The sequence below is a fragment of the Balearica regulorum genome, chromosome 27, assembly GCF_011004875.1.
Source record: "Balearica regulorum gibbericeps isolate bBalReg1 chromosome 27, bBalReg1.pri, whole genome shotgun sequence".
Lineage (NCBI taxonomy): Eukaryota > Metazoa > Chordata > Aves > Gruiformes > Gruidae > Balearica > Balearica regulorum.
In genome coordinates this window covers 3,500,182-3,515,791 of record NC_046210.1, presented here as the reverse complement: position 1 = coordinate 3,515,791, position 15,610 = coordinate 3,500,182, and the positions used below count along the sequence as shown (strand labels likewise).

At 56.3% G+C, this 15,610-nt stretch overlaps 2 protein-coding genes across 3 annotated transcripts in view; one reads left to right on the top strand and one right to left on the bottom strand.

Moving 5' to 3' along the window:
• The window catches only part of XPO7 (exportin 7), a 47,964-nt gene extending 40,596 nt beyond the window's left edge, over window positions 1-7,368 (bottom strand). For both annotated transcript variants that reach the window (XM_075736715.1, XM_075736716.1), the window contains exon 1: window positions 7,254-7,368. In XM_075736715.1, the coding sequence (XP_075592830.1) occupies window positions 7,254-7,271 (18 nt within the window). In that variant the 5' untranslated portion in view covers window positions 7,272-7,368. The remainder of the gene's footprint in view (window positions 1-7,253) is intronic.
• A 1,784-nt stretch (window positions 7,369-9,152) lies between these two features.
• On the top strand, window positions 9,153-14,057 carry DOK2 (docking protein 2). Its single transcript, XM_075736667.1, has 5 exons — window positions 9,153-9,340; window positions 10,506-10,802; window positions 10,948-11,056; window positions 11,495-11,676; window positions 11,749-14,057. The coding sequence occupies exons 1-5, from the start codon at window positions 9,278-9,280 to the stop codon at window positions 12,649-12,651; spliced, it is 1,554 nt and encodes a 517-aa protein (XP_075592782.1). The 5' UTR covers window positions 9,153-9,277; the 3' UTR covers window positions 12,652-14,057.
• The last annotated feature ends 1,553 nt before the right edge of the window (window positions 14,058-15,610 follow it).

Below are 15,610 nucleotides of genomic sequence, written 5' to 3'. Positions count from 1 at the left end.
AAACTGATCTTACAACAAGAGAAAACACATAGTCTGCTGGAAATCCTGCTACAAGATAAAGTCACTGAATGACACATTTCTCAACCAAGAAAAATCTTTCTGATGATCTTACCTAATGTCAAACAAATCTGATCGCCAATTATGTAGACAGACTGGAGCAAGGCAGCTTGCACGAGCCACAGAAAACAGTATGTCAGCTGGGACAGGAATTCTGACCCTTTCCTTGAAATAGCAGGAACCTTCCCTGCCGAGACCACAAAGGCCAAAAGGTGTTAAAACATTCAGACTACTAGATCACCTGCTTTTGTGGGGCTGACTGCTCAGCCCCACCAGATTCAGTTCAAGTTAAATAGCTGAGGATTGAACTCTCCCTCCCAATATAATCTCCTGTCTTGAGAGACAAGACTGCAGAGCTACAAACAAACCTGGACGAGAGCAGGTGAAAGTCTGCTCTCCATTGCAGAGTTACAAGGCCAGAGCCCTTTTCAGCTATAAACAGAGATAGGATGTTAACGAGCAGTGTTTCTGTTAACAGAAACATCCATGAAATGCTTCACAACCTTCGTGCCTTATACCTAATTTTAACACCCCTAAGACGACATTATTTAGAAGAAAAAGGGCACTTATTAGTGTCAGACAGTCCAGGCCCTTCAGATTTCTCTGTGGCTGCCCACTGGCCGTAAGGGTGCCAAAATTCCACTCGTGTGCCGCAAGCATAAGGAAAGCAGCAACAGCGATGGGGCTGATCACTCAACACAATCCGAGACAAGTATGGGTGCTGTGCCAACCGGGCATGGGAGAAAAACAATACAAATGAAATAAAATAAAATAAAAAAACCAAACCAGAAAATAAAGCAATTGTTACCTACCCAACCTTCACTTCCTGCTGCCTGGCTATAACGATATATACATGTGATAGATTTTCTTTCTGACCTGCCAAAATGGGAAAGAAATCTTCAAAGCATCCTCATTTGGAAGAAAAGAAAAAAAAAAATAATCTCCTTTCACAGAATTCATCCTGTAATCAGAAGTTTCTCATCACAAGAAACCAAATTAAGGTACCATTCAAGCTAGCAAAGTCCTCAGCTGAAACAGGCAGGTAAGGACACAATTTGCCTCTCTGATTCTTGTAAATAGCTTCTTGTTTGATTTTCTTACTCTTACATTATTAATAAATTATACAAGAATACTGAACAATGTTACAAGGAGAACTGTAAACTTTAATTTAAAAAGCTCAGCTAGAAACCCACAATTACACTTTAAACTACCAAAATGCTGCAAGCAGAAAGAAGCGCTTTTATACTATATATGCAGGTTGAATGATCTCAAACAAGGGAAGAGGGGACAAGGCAGTCTGTTAAAAGATGAAACATGTTTTGCTCTTCTAGTGCCAAAATGTAACTCTTTACTGTGATATGTTGGGTTTTTTTGTTTGTTTGGGATTTTGGGGGGGGTGTTTCTTTTGTTTTTTTGGGTTTTTTTGTGAAGTGCAGCACATTTTTCAGCCTGAAGAATTACTTCTGATTTCCAGAGCAGGACAACAGGCAAGGGGAGAAGGAAGAGAAGGACCAGACTATCAAAGCACATTTATAATGGAGATCTTACATCATCCAATATTCAAAGTATGCCACCAGTACGACAGCAAGCACCAGAGCATAAAGCTGATCTTTTATCCTGACCACACCAAGGCAACGAGCTTCCCACTAGCAAACCATTACCGGAGTTAGCAGGGACCATGAATAAACTTCACATTTTGTCCTTAATGAGAAACAAAAGCAAAAATATCAAGCTTCTGCTGAGATGTTTTCTGGGTGGTTTAGCAACTATCTTCCAACAGTAGCTTTTATTAGCTCGTTAGAACTAACAGAAACTAAAAATAACCAACAAGAACACCACCACCACCACCACCACCAACTGCATGCATGAGGCCACAGCAACAATCAACTCGGGGTGACAGATCCTTACAGTTTGGTCCAACTTTGAAGGTGTAGGAAGCATTTAATTAAAACTTTTCCATCTAAGAAGGTCTAAAACCTATACTCCTTGCACAATGAAGAACAGGGAGAACCCAAAGGAAGCCAAAAAGGACCTACACCTGCTAATTGCCCCATTAGTGGGCTCTGACCAAAGGCTATCAGAGATAGGAAGGGTGAGCAACACCTTATCGTGTTAACACCTTGGTGTCTTTGACTCCTACATTTCCAGAGCTCACACCAACCAGGCTTGACCGGAAAAATATATCAGGCGGTCTTTTCCAAGACTGCAAACCCACTATCAAGAAAAAGCCAACTGCGCCAAAGTTAGATGAACAAAAAATTAACAAAACTCTTCTTGCAAATCAAATCTGAAGATGCGCAGAGAGCGGCACAGAGGCCAGGTTGCACCAGCGCTGGTGACGCATCTTTGGCCTTTTGTGCGTCAGGGTAATTACGTTGGGGAAAAAGAGAGGGACCTCAGACATAAGGTGACACTGGTTACTCTTACCAAAAAAACCCCAAACAAACCCCCGCCTAGATTCTTGCAACTAAGCTACACAACCCTATTACAGGAAAAGCATCACAAACTAAACTACATTTTTGCTGGCAATTTGAAGTAGTAAAAATGTAACTTCTTGAAATTTGCTTTAGTAGGCCTGAGCCCTGTAGACTCCTAAACCACCACTGCACTGCCCAAAACCAAGGGCAACGAAACATTATTAACAGTAATAAAGTTCTTGAGGTACAGAGCATTCAGTGTTCTCTTAAAATGATTAAAATGAACCAAATCCTCCTTAATTGTATTAGCGTTGGCTACCCGAGGGAACACAGCTGGGTTGCTAAACCAGGGAGAGACCAGCGCGCTCACAGCCCCGACCCGGCTGCTCCCCTCCTCTCTGCCCTGTTCAGCACCAACTGAGCGTTGCCTTTCCCCGCCGTCACACGGAAGTTTTGAGATCTTCAGGTGAACTATTACAGACAGGATTGTAACCTAACCACAGAGCAGCTGCCGGCCGGGGAGTCCCCAGAGCTGAAAAGGAGCGTCCACTTCTTTACGTCAAACTTTGGCCACCGAGATCTTGAGATACTGAACTGCAACCGTCTATCTCCGCCTTGCAGCTGAAATCCAACTCGCAACACCTACCACTGGTATTCTGCGGCTTTGGTGCTGAGCATCCAAGCAGCGCACTTTAAAAAAAAAAAGTGCATAACTTAAAAAAAAAAAGCCTAATTTGCAAAAGAAATGCTGACAGCTTTATTTTTAGTCAAAACAGTGTTTCCCCTTCCCCAGGTCCAGAGCATTCCCTTGGGCTATTCTGAGATAAACTCAAGTCCTTAATAAGAGCTTTCAGCGAGTCCAATGACACACAGAAGGTAAAAGCTTGAACTAAAACAAACGAAAAAGTATTCTAAGCGATTTGTAGTTGGGCAGCAGGCTACATCGTGACTCTTTTACCAAGCAAGTGCAAGGTTACTGAGATATCAAATGGGAAACACGCATTTTAGTCTCCAGGGTTTCCTCTGGAGCAAGCTGAATGTTATAGATTTCTAGAGCCAAATTAGATTCTGTGTTTGAGCCAAAACAACGTCCTTTAGAATACAGAAACACGCAAGAAAAAAAAAAAATCGGGTCCTGTTAGAGATGGAGAAGGAACTGCCCTAGGAAACAGTCTTGAAAAAACAAGTCGTGCCCCCCTCAGTACACGGGTACGGCACAAAGGAGCCTCCAACACCGGTGAGAAAATCCCCGTGTTCTTGCTCACGCTCACACGGCGCGACCTGTTTCTGTGAATTACCAACACGTGGAGGACGTGACACAAGAATGCCTACCCAAACACGCTTTTATATATTTTTTTTTTTCCTCCACCGAGCTTCCTCCACAATTGTATTGAGATGAAAGAAGTCAGTTCTGCCTGCAGCCTGCCCGGTGCATCTGGAGGCCCCAGCAGAACTGAACCTGCATGAACACACAACTGCTCCAAACACGGAAGTTTTCCAGCTTGGAGCAAAGTGCTGTCAGCATCTTTAATAGTTAAAAACATGGAAAACTCAGTGCCAATCTCTGGGATTTGAAAAACCCAGTCCTGAACCTAAAATCAGATAGCGTGGAAGCAAAAAAAGTGATGCAATTTCCTTTTTAGATGTCAGATTTCTTATTTTTCTATTACAAGTAGCCATCTCAGCACCTGTCTTGTTACCTCTCACTGGCCCAAATTTATTTCATTTCAACTTGGACTCAAGCTACTGAGAACAGGCAATAATAAACGTGGAAACAACAGCAATTCTTAATCAGTGTGATGATTATTTTTTTTTTTTAAATTCAAAACAAGTGAAACATTCAATACAGAAAGTCACAGAATTCATCGTCATCCTACAACAAACGTTCTCCCACAGGGATATTCACATTTAGTAAGTGCATCCCGTTTTAGGGCAGCAGCATGGGAAACATCTAAGGGGCCAGGAAAGCGGAAGAAAACCAAAGAGGAGGGGGAAAAAAAAAAAAAAAGAAAAAAGGGAAGGGGACTCATTTTTGCCCACAAAGATAACTGTAATGACGTCCTCACTGCTTTCCTCTGTGTCTACTGTGAGCAAGTTTAAGTGATGCTTACAAGACTTGGAACAGACAGAAATATTAATTCAAAACAAGGTTGTACAAGCTTTTTGAGAAGTGGAAAAATTGGCGTACAGCAATTTGCTTTAAGACCGTAGGACTTCCTTTAAGCCACACAAAATCATCTGATTCTCTCTGCTCCTGTATCAGTATCACTGCATCCTTTGTTTCCAGACGCTGAACAGTCCCTCCTTGAAGAGCTGCTCAACAGGAAAACACCACAGCTAGCATCGACTACACAATTCCCACCAACAAAACTGATGGCTTCACTCACAGTTTACATAATGTCTATTTTTTAAAGATGAGAACATGATATTCTCTTTCATTATGGCCTTAAAAGTTTGTCTTTAACCTTACCGTTGCTCCACATTGTGAAGTAAATCCCTTCAGCACTGATGCAGTCTGCAAAAAACGTTTCTGTGCTTCCCATGTATTAACACACCAGGTACAACTCCAGGAAGTTCCACCGTGACCACGTAACACCCAAACCAAAGCTCTCGCGGAGCCGCAGCGAGACTTTACCAACCTGCTAAACTCCGCAGAGCTTTTGACAGCTGGTATTTATTTGCAAATCCCTGTTCCTATTAAAACAGGACCAACTCCCACAGCACATGCCATAAAACCAACTCTCAATTATTCACACTGATAGCCAACATCTCCTCGCCCCGCTGGATAGCTAATAACCATTCTGTTAAACGAATATGATGTTTGATAGGGGAGCATCTGCAACTCAGCTCAACTCTTATGTCCAAAAGACTGGCATTTCATGCTATGGAAAGGCCTCTCACAAAAAAATATTAAAAAAATCAATCTATTCATAAAAACCACCACTTCCTCCAGCCACAAAAATCCACAATTAGTTTTGAAGGGAACCTCGCGCTCTCCTTTCTGAAGGAAAGCTCCTCAGAGCTACTGCTTAATGCCTTTACCTGGAGCGGAGAGGGGGGAAAAAAAAAAAAAGAAACAATAAAAAGCAAGCAAACCCATCCAGTTACAGCACAGAACAATTTTCTTAGCTATATTTGTCCTGTACAGGAACTGCACCAAGCTGCAGGTGCCTTAACCGTATTTGCAAATCAGTTTTCCTCCAAGTGGAACATCTTCCAAGCCTCTGCTGTTAAACTTTAACTAACCAAGTCGAACACAGCAATTGCGACCCTGTTCTTACAGCTCAAACTCCCATTTGCTCAATTCAATATTTAACAAAGAAAAGCAGGGTACGAAGCCCAGTTTTAAAGCAACAAGAGCAGCTGTTTCACCCTCCTTCAGTGTCAAACCGCAGGGTCGCCAGCTAAGTTTCAAAGGTAGGGCTCGACTCACGGCAAACGAATTCAGAGTTTCTTCAGGAAATTCAGAGCCTGTGAATTGTTTAATAATGCAGTAATTCCTCTCGTCCCCTGAGATTACCCAAAAGACATTTGCCAGCAACCTTGCCAGACAACCTGAGGGCTGCACGGCTCTATTCTGAGTTAATAAACTGCTCACCCTTGTGGTTCACAGGGGTATCATGCAAAGAAGATATTTATTTTAAAGTTGCATAGATAATATGTAACTACCAGTGCCATTACAGTTCAGCCAGTCTTTTGGACACCATGCGAATCCTGTGCAAGTCCAACTAAAATATTATGTAAAAAAAAAAAAAAACCCAAAACAAAAAACCTCACCGTTTCCCTATTTTTCTTTTTACTGTCAGTGACAGCACTGACTCTTCAGAGGGTTTTCCATCCTAACACCCAAACCTGACTCGCTTAAAGCCACCGTCACCTTCGGTTTGCCTTCCCGGCTCCTGTCCAGGACAGCAAGGCGTTTATCCACGCAGGGTTTTGTTGTTAACGCCAACCAAAACAGTTTACCTAAACGCCTAGCAGCTGGAAAACAGAAACAAACGCGGCTGGGAAAAAGCAAGGGTGCAAACCCCAAGGCTGGGCCGAGGGACGGCGGCTGCAGGGGCCGGGCTCCCGCAAAGACACCGGGAAGGGGGCGGTGGAGACGGGGGTTCGGCAACGGCGGGGGGGGGCGGTCTGGAGCGGAGCCGGCTGCTCGTTTCAAGGGGGGGAGCCGTGTCCGAGTTTTCCTTTCCCCAAACGTTTGTTACCGGCCTTGCTAGAAAACTCCACAGCGGCGGCGGGAGGAGGCAAAGGCCGCTCGGCCGGTAAACACCGGCGGCTGCAGCCGCTCTTCGCCTCCCCGCCCCGGTGAAGTCGCCGTTCGCCCCGGGGAGGCCGGGCCGGGCCCGGCGGTGACACACGTCAAAGCCCGAGGCGGTCCGGGGCTCGCCGACAAACACCGCCCGGGGGAGGAGGGGGGGGGGGGGGCCGCGCCGCCGGCCCAGCAAGGCCGCTCACCCCCGCGCCCGCCATGCCAGTGCCCGCGCCCCCCCCCCCGCCGCCGCCGCCAGGCCCACACACAGCGGAGAGCCGGGGCCGCGCTGCGAGATGGGGAACTATGGCGGCACCTCCACCGCGCCGCGGGGCCTGCGGGCCCGCTGCCACCCCCGCCGCGCCGAGCCCCCGCCGGGCCTAGCCTCAGCCGCGCCGGGCCGGGCCTACCCGCGCCCTCGCCGAGGCCCGGCCCCGCGGCAGGCCGGCCGGCCAGGCGGAGAGGGGAGGCGCGTCCCGCCCGGCCCCACGGGCGGCCCCGCGGCGCGGCCCCCCCCCCCCCCTCACCTGCACATGATCCGCCATTTTGCTCCATTCATGCTCCGCTCCCTCCGCCTCCGCCGGGCCCGGCACGCGCCCGCCCCCCCTCCGCCGACCCGCGCGCACGCGCGACGGCCCCCGCCGCCCGCCGCGCCTGCGCACACCGCTCGACTCCGCCCCCCGCCGGCGGCGCGCGCCGCGCCACGCCCCACCCACCCCGCCCCGCCGCGCGCCCGCTGCGGCGCAGCTGACGTCACGACGACAGCGACGCAGCGGAGGGAGGGGCGGGCTTTGTTGACATGGCGCTTAAAGGGGCCGCGCGTCCGGCGGGCCCCCGCCACCCCACCGCCCTCTTCCAGTGCCCCCGGTGTCTGGAACCGGCGGTGCCAGTGGCCTGCAGCTGTGTGCCCCGCTCCTGCACCAGTGCTCCCGCTTACCGCAGCCGGGGACAAGCCTCGTGCCCCAGCAGCCCCTGCACCAGTGCTCCCAGTTACCCCCCACACCAGTACTCCCAGTTACCCCAGCAGCCCCTGCACCAGTGCTCCCAGTTACCCCCCACACCAGTACTCCCAGTTACCCCAGCAGCCCCCGCACCAGTGCTCCCAGTTACCCCCCACACCAGTGCTCCCAGTTACCCCAGCAGCCCCCGCACCAGTGCTCCCAGTTACCCCCCACACCAGTGCTCCCAGTTACCCCAGCAGCCCGCGCACCAGTGCTCCTAGTTACCCCCTGCACCAGTGCTCCCAGTTACCCAAGCAGCCACTGCACCAGTGCTCCCAGTTACCCCCCACACCAGTGCTCCCAGTTACCCCAGCAGCCCGCGCACCAGTGCTCCCAGTTACCCCCCACACCAGTACTCCCAGTTACCCCAGCAGCCCCCGCACCAGTGCTCCCAGTTACCCCCCACACCAGTGCTCCCAGTTACCCAAGCAGCCACTGCACCCGTGCTCCCAGTTACCCCAGCAGCCCGCGCACCAGTGCTCCCAGTTACCCCCCACACCAGTGCTCCCAGTTACCCCAGCAGCCCGCGCACCAGTGCTCCCAGTTACCCCCCACACCAGTGCTCCCAGTTACCCCAGCAGCCCGCGCACCAGTGCTCCTAGTTACCCCCTGCACCAGTGCTCCCAGTTACCCCAGCAGCCCCCGCACCAGTGCTCCCAGTTACCCCAGCCAGGGGCACACCTCATGCCTCTGCCAGCCCCGGCCGCGTGATGGTGGCTCAGCCCCGGCGCTGCCAGCCCAGCTCCCGGCCGGGCACCCAGCACCCTTGGGTGCCCCTTTGCAGCGGGTGAGCCCTGCGGGGGGGTGGGGGGGGCTGTGGACGTGGGGGTTTCCCCTGGCCTGAGGACGCCCACGGGTGCCCAACGCTGCCGGGTCCCCACGTGCCAAGGGCTGGGGTGCTCTGGGTCCCCCCATGGCTGCACCCCGCGGTGCTCCGCCAGCCCAGCTGCCCGTCCAGCCCCTGCCGTCCCCGTCCCCATCCTCATCCCCGTCCTCCGGGTCTGGGCACCGAACAACGCCCCGGTGCTTCCTGCAGCCTCAAACCTCTTCCTCCCTTCCCGGCGTCGTGCTGTCGCCTTCCCCTGCTCGCCCCTTCACCTCCTTCCCAGCTGCATCGTGGCCAGTTTCGGGGCTGGGGGCTGCGCTGCCCTTACTGGGAGCACTGGTTTAGGCTGGGAGGGTGGGCGATACCTGGGAGCAGGCAGATGAGAAGAGCTGGGGGGTCATTCCCCTAACGGGGATGCCCTCAGAGCTGCCTCTAGACCCATTTCACAGATAGGAAAACTGAGGCACAGCCACGGCAGCCCGCCCGGCGCCGCCTGCCCTTTACGGCAAGCCCACAGCTGCAGGAAGCCAAAGCCCGCGCTGTGCGAGCGTAGGAAACAGAAGAACCCAACCGCACGTCACATGCTGAGACGGCACGACCCGACGCGACGGCAGCGCTGCGGTGGGGCAGGGTTGGGCAGGCGGGACGGGACCCCCCCCGGAGCTGCGGGGCAGGGGGGGACGGCGGCAGAGGGGCAGCATAGGAGGATGCTGGTGGTCGGAGGATGGAGGAGTCGGTGGTGAAGCAGGGTGTGCTGTACCTCCAGCTGCAGCAGACCTTTGGGAAGGTGAGGAGGTGGGGGGGGAGCTGCTCGGTCCCTGGGGGGGACCCACGGGGGGGGCTCGGGTGGGCTGGATGTGTGGGGGGAGACAGGGGGATCGCATCCGAAGGGAACAGGCTGCTCCCACCCGTTGGCTGCCCAACCACCCTTTCGCTTTCCACCAGCACGTCGGGCCGGTGGGGACGGGCAGGGGGACGGAAGGAGCTGGGGGCACGTTGCAAAGAGACCCCCACCCCCCCCGGGTGGGACGCCCCCGGCAGCGGCTCTGCAAAGCGGGGCAGAACCCCGGCATAAACTGATGCAACCCCCAGAGCCTCGCTGCTTCCGCGGCCGGTAATGGCCGGGGTTTGGCAAGGGCTCCCGCAGGCACCGCTCTTGTGCAAGAGGGGGAAGGAGCCGCCCGGGCGGGAGATAGAGCCGAGTCCCTCCGCAGGGTGGGCAGGCAGGGCAGGGCAGGCAGGGCAGGGCAGGCAGGGCAGGGCAGGCAGGGTGGCAGGCAGGGTGGCAGGCAGGGTGGCAGGCAGGGCATCGCCTTCTTGCAGCACGGCAGCCACTGCCATGCACAATGCGTGCGATGGAGGACGGGGGGCAGAGGCCACCCCCGTGGCGAGTCCCAGAAATACGCCCCGGTAAAAGGGTGCAGCGTTTGGCAAAGCCTGTGCCGGGCCCGGCAGGTCCCCGGTGCCAGGAGCCGCCGTGGAGGATGCTCTGACTTTGATGCAAGACTTCCTCTACCGCCGGTGCCTCCCACGCACGGTGTGCCCTGAATTGCTGCCGCCTCGGAGGGCGAGTTGGGAATCGCTTTGAAATTTGGTGGTTTTGGGGAAGACAGAGCAAATGAGCAGCTGAAAGTCCTTCGGCAGCGAGGGGCTGTTGGGACGGCTTTTGGGTGCCGCAGGGTGGGGGGAGGCTGGGATGGATCCCGGTGCTGGGTGAGGCTGGGATGGATCCTGGTGCGGGGGGAGGGTGGGATGCTTTTCCCCCATGCTGCCCAGTTTATCTCCCCCCCAGCTTTGGGTGCAAGACCCTGCCCGGACCCTGGAGGGGCTCGCTCCGCTGTCCTTCCCCGTCCTCCTGCATGATCCCAAGGGGATGAAAACTCCCGGAAGGATGAAAGCAGAGATGGCCGGTGCTGGGTTTTCACTCCTCTCACTGTTTCTCCCCACGGCAGAAATGGAGGAAGTTCTGGGGCATCTTATACCGGGAAAGCTCCTGCTCCACCGCCCGCCTGGAGCTCTTCGAGGGCTCGGCGCCGCCGGCCGCCGAGAAGCTGCGGAAAGGCGAGGGCAGCAAGCGGCTGGTCAAGCTGAGCGACTGCGTGCACGTGGCAGAGGCGAGCGGCGATGCCGGCTGCCCCAAGGAGACCGTCCCCTTTCTGTTGGAGACCACGGACAAGCGGTACCTCCTGGCCGCTGATGGCACCGAGGCGGCCGGCTGGATCCAGAAGCTCTGCGAGTTGGCTTTCCCGGTACGCACCGGACGGGGATAACCGGGATATGGGAGGCAGTAGGATCCGTGCGGGGGAATCCCGGCGGTTTGCTGCGATGGGGGATGCTGCGGGGGGGGGGATGTGGCACTCTGCCCTCGCTCACCTGCTGCTCTTTCCCGGGCAGATGAGCAGGGAGGAGCAGGCGACAGGCAAGGATGGACAGCAGAGCTCACTGGGCACCGAGGGCGAGTTCTCCATGGAGGAAAACTCCCTCTACAGCTCCGGGGGCAAAGGTAGGCACCAGGACGGGGGGCAAGGTGCAGCGGAGCTGGGTTTGCTCGCACAGGAGGCAGCGCACGTCCCGCAGTATCTCCTTGCCCCCCCCCTTCCCGAGGCACCTCAGCCAGTTTTGCACCAGGGAGCAGCCCCCGCCGCAGCTACGTGCAGCCGCACGGTGGAAAGCCTCTTCCCAAAATAGCCTCTCTGCACCCTTCCTGCTCCGCGGTTTGGCAGGGCTGCATTTCACTGCGCTATCGGGCTGCTCCTGTGTGGCCAGAGCCCTCGAGCCCTTATCGGCCGGATGCCGCTTCCCCACCGCCCCGGCTGCGGATGGAGGGAGGGGGGGTCATCAGCCCCACGGCACCTCGCTGGGGTGGGAGATGCAGCTCTGCTCTTGCAGCAAGGAGCTCTGCTCCTTGCGTGTGTTAAATGTCACCCTCCTCTGTCCCCAGCCAGCTTGGAGCAGGAGTTCGAGGTGATGGTGAGGGCCACCGAGTCCTCCGAGCGCTGCCGACTCTGGGGCCGGTACATCCTGCGAGCTGGTGAGGAGGCACTGGAGCTGATGGATTTCCAGACCTTGGAGATCATCTACAGCTGGCCGTACCGCTTCCTGCGGCGCTTCGGGCGGGATAAGGTAAGGAAGACACCGGGGAGGGTGGGCTGGCGGGGGGCTGTGGCACAGGGACCTCATCCTGTCCCTCTCCAGGTGACCTTCTCCTTCGAGGCCGGCCGGCGCTGCACCTCCGGAGAAGGCAACTTTGAATTCGAGACCAGGCAAGGCAACGCGATCTTCCAGGCGATCGAGTCGGCCATCAACGTGCATCGGGGCCGGGAGGCTGAGGACCCGCGGCGTGGTGGCCCCGGGGACGACGCCCCTCGCCCGCTCGGCCACGCCAAGATGCCCAGCTGGGCGCAGGGGCACGAGGAGCCCGGCGGCACCAAATGCCCCTCGCTGGATCCCACCCGGGAGGGGAAGGTGCCGAAAGCCAAACTGGTGATGCCCCCCGGCAGTTGCCCAGGGGCCGGGGAGCCGTCGGGCACCTTCTTGCCCTCCCGCGGTGCCGACTGCCCCTACGCCGAGCCCTGCAGCTCCCTGCACCAGGGAACCCCCCCGGTGCTGGAGAAGGGCCGGAGGCAGGATGCTCTGGCCAAAGCGGTTGTTGAATCTGAGTACGCCGTCCCCTTCGACACCATCGCCAAGACCTTCATGGCTCACAAATTTGGCAGCTTGGCCCGTCACCCTGAGGAGCTCCCCGACCCACTCTACGACAGCATCCGGGAGGCGGGGGGGCAAGCGGCCAAGCAGCCCCCTCCGCGCCCCACCGCTGCCAAGCCCGAACACATCTATGATGAGCCCGAGGGTCTGTCTGCCCACACCGTCTACGATGAACCCGAGGAGGTGAAGGGGGAGGCGTGGAGGCTGCAGGCGGCCCCGGAGGAGCCCTCTGGGCACGAGTACCCCTACAACCCGCAGCGGGATGACTACGCGGTGCCCAAGAGACCCGTCCCTCTCCGGCAGCCCTTCCCGCTGCAGGGCAAGGAGTGGCTGGGGGACACCGAGTACGACAACGTGGCCCTCAAGTTTGCAAAGAAGAGGAACCTGCAGTGAGCGGGATGGGGAAGGCGAGGAGGAGAGGACCCCCCGTGCCCCCCCCCCCGCCCCCAGCCGGATCCCCCCCTCCCCGGCAGAGCTGAGACCCCCCCCAGCTCAGCGCACCCGTGGCTGGAGAGGACAGGGCATCCCTCCGGAGCGGCGGGGCACATCTGGCCAGCTGCGGGGCCGGCAGCCGGGCTGTGCCCGCTGGAGGGCACTGTGCGCCCGCAGTACGGGCAGGGCAGGCAGCGGCCGGGCAGGGGGCCGTCCCGCAGCCCCCCCCGCTGCTCCGCTCCGGCCTTTCCAGCACCCCCGATTCACACCCCGCAGCCTCGGGGGCTCCTGCAGACCGAACCCCAAATCCCCCCCAGCTCCTCGCCCAGCCAAACCTTGGGAACCCCAGCTCTGCGTGCCCCGGACCCTCCCTGCACATCCCTAGGGATGCACATCCCACACCCCCGGGATGCAGCCGGACGATGCGCGGCCCCGGGATGCTCAGCCCATGCCGGCTGGTGATGCAGACCCCCAGGGATGCACATCCCACACCCCCGGGATGCAGCCGGACGATGCGCGGCCCCGGGATGCTCAACCCACGAGTGCCGGCTGGCGTTGCACACCCCTGGGGACACACACCCCACGCCTCAAAGGCCGCCGGACGATGCACAGCTCACACAGCAAACACATCCCACCTGCAGAGCTCTCTTTGCCCACACCGGTCTTCGCTCGCTCAGCACCGCGGCCACACGCAGCCCCCCGGGACGTGCCTGTTCTCGACCCCCTCCAGCAGCCAGCGTCGTGGCCGGGGCTGGGCATCGTGCCTGTCCGAAGGTCACGCCACATCCTCGCTCAGCAAGAACAGTGGCATAAATTTCTACTGTCTCAGCCAGGGTTTTATTTTTAATTTTTTATTTTTTTTTTTTTATAAAACCACTTTCCAGCTCCTCTGAATTATAGATGAAATACTCAGCTTTATTGTCATGGTGATTTTAGTGGCTGGCTCCTGTCGTCCCAGTACAGTGAGACCAGTACGCGGTCTCACAGCCTGACTTGCTCTGGGTCAGCCTGCTCCTCCTCCTCTTCCTCCTCCTCCTCCTCCTCCCGGACACCTCCAGCCCTGCACAGCCCTTGCTAGGGGACATCCACCCCCTCAGCTGGGCACGGGGAGAAGCACCGGCCCAGATTCCCCATCGGGTGATGGTCCCCCGGCACGGAAAGGTCTCCCAGAGCTGCCCCAGGCTCCGTTGGTGCCCATCACCCCGCACGGGCCCTCTCCGGTGCGCACCGGCTCCACCACCGCGACGGAGGGACCTCGGGAGGTGCTGCCGGTCCCCCACCACCCCGGCAGGTCTGCCACCGAAGGCAAAGAAAAGGCATGAATTATTTATAAACTCTTTCAATCAAATAAACGCTTAGGTGCTTGAGTTAATTTCCTGGATCCTGAAAATCCAAAGTGCAGACTTTTAATAAGGCAAATTAAGTGCTTTATATATTACACTGATTAAAGCTCCGTATCAATCTATCTATCACACGCTGAATTGAAGGGGCTGGGAAGCAAACAGGTCCCCGCAGCCACACTCCCCTCGTGCGGGCAGCAGTGGGCTCCGCTGCCCGCCCCGGCCGGGCTCACACAGGGCACAGGATGCTGCCTGCGTAGAAACACCTAAAACTGGTTAAAAAAAAAAAAAAAAAAAAAAAGAGAAAACCCAAGTCTCTCGCAGTTTTTTTCCCATGAGCGAACGTCAGACCAAGGAAAAGCACGGAGCAAGGCAGATCTCGCCCAGCCCTGGGACCTGCCGGCCAGCACGGGCAGAGGTTTAGGAGGCAGCAGGGAGGGACGGGAGATGCTCCTTAGCCCACGGCTCCCCGTCCTTTCCCGGGTCTGTTCCTGCACCAGCGAGGGATGATCCTTGTCCCTGACCGGGCTGGTTCCCATCTCCGGACCCCCGGCAACCCAGGCATGGCCAGGAGCATCCAGCAGCGCCGCCGGCGTGGTTAGCTGGAGCGATGGGGATGCCATTCACTGGGAATCAATTGCTTAAGCATGTGCTATTATTAATTAGCGCTCATTATGGTGGTCATTTATTATTAATCAGTGTTAACACAGTCCTCTCTCCTCACCATCCTCCAGCCTGGCTCTTTGCTGCAATCCCTGCTCCTTCCAGCTGCCTCCACCACTATTTTTCTTCATTAACCGAAGAAATGGAAACAACTTCTGGACTTCACTTAAAGGTCCTACGGGTCTAACGAGATTTGCACCGTGCCAGCCAGGCTAACGAGGGACTCACCGTGAATGGCACTAATCAAATTTCACAGAGGCAGCAGGACGGGCCAGGTAAAGTGCTGGGTTTTTGCTGCCGGTGTAAATTGCTCACGGCTTCCCCTGCCTGCCCCGTCTGCACGGACAGGGGTTTAGGGTGGAAAAGGGGACCCGTCCTGGAATGTCAAGTCCAAGTAAGGAGGATGCAAAGGCTGGAAAAGCCCTCGGCAGGGCTCAGCGAGGGGCCGGGCTGAGAAAACAAAATCGATGGCGGAGAGGGGAGGAAGAGATTACAGCGCAAAGCCCCAGACAAATGGAAAGCGCTTTAATCTGATTAGGGAGTTATTGTCATTATTGTATTATGCTGATTATAAATCATTTAGGAGCACAGCTAATCAAAACAGAGATTTGTTCAGAGCTCTAAGGGTCGCTACCTCCAGCAAACACCCCTGTCCCTCCCCAGCCTCCCTCCAGGAGCGGAGGCAGAGCTGCATCCCGGGGCGAGGGGCACGGACCAGGGATGCAGCACGTGGCGAGAAAGCAGGGAGGATCCCGGGGAAAAGCTTGGGCTGGCAAAGCTTGGAGGGGCAGAGCAAAGAAAGAGGAGTACGAGCATCTCCGGGATGGAGAGGGTGGGGAAATAAGGAAGGAGCAAGCTCATTGAGCAATCCGGGTGGGGATGCTGCCCATGGCCAGGAGACGATGCTCCTGGGGCCG

Coding starts and splice junctions, on each gene's coding strand:
- DOK2 (XM_075736667.1), top strand. CDS start 9,278: ATGGAGGAGTCGGTGGTGAAGCAGGGTGTGCTGTACCTCCAGCTGCAG. Junction 11,057..11,494: donor CTACAGCTCCGGGGGCAAAG/GTAGGCACCAGG, acceptor CTCTGTCCCCAG/CCAGCTTGGAGCAGGAGTTC. Junction 11,677..11,748: donor GGCGCTTCGGGCGGGATAAG/GTAAGGAAGACA, acceptor GTCCCTCTCCAG/GTGACCTTCTCCTTCGAGGC.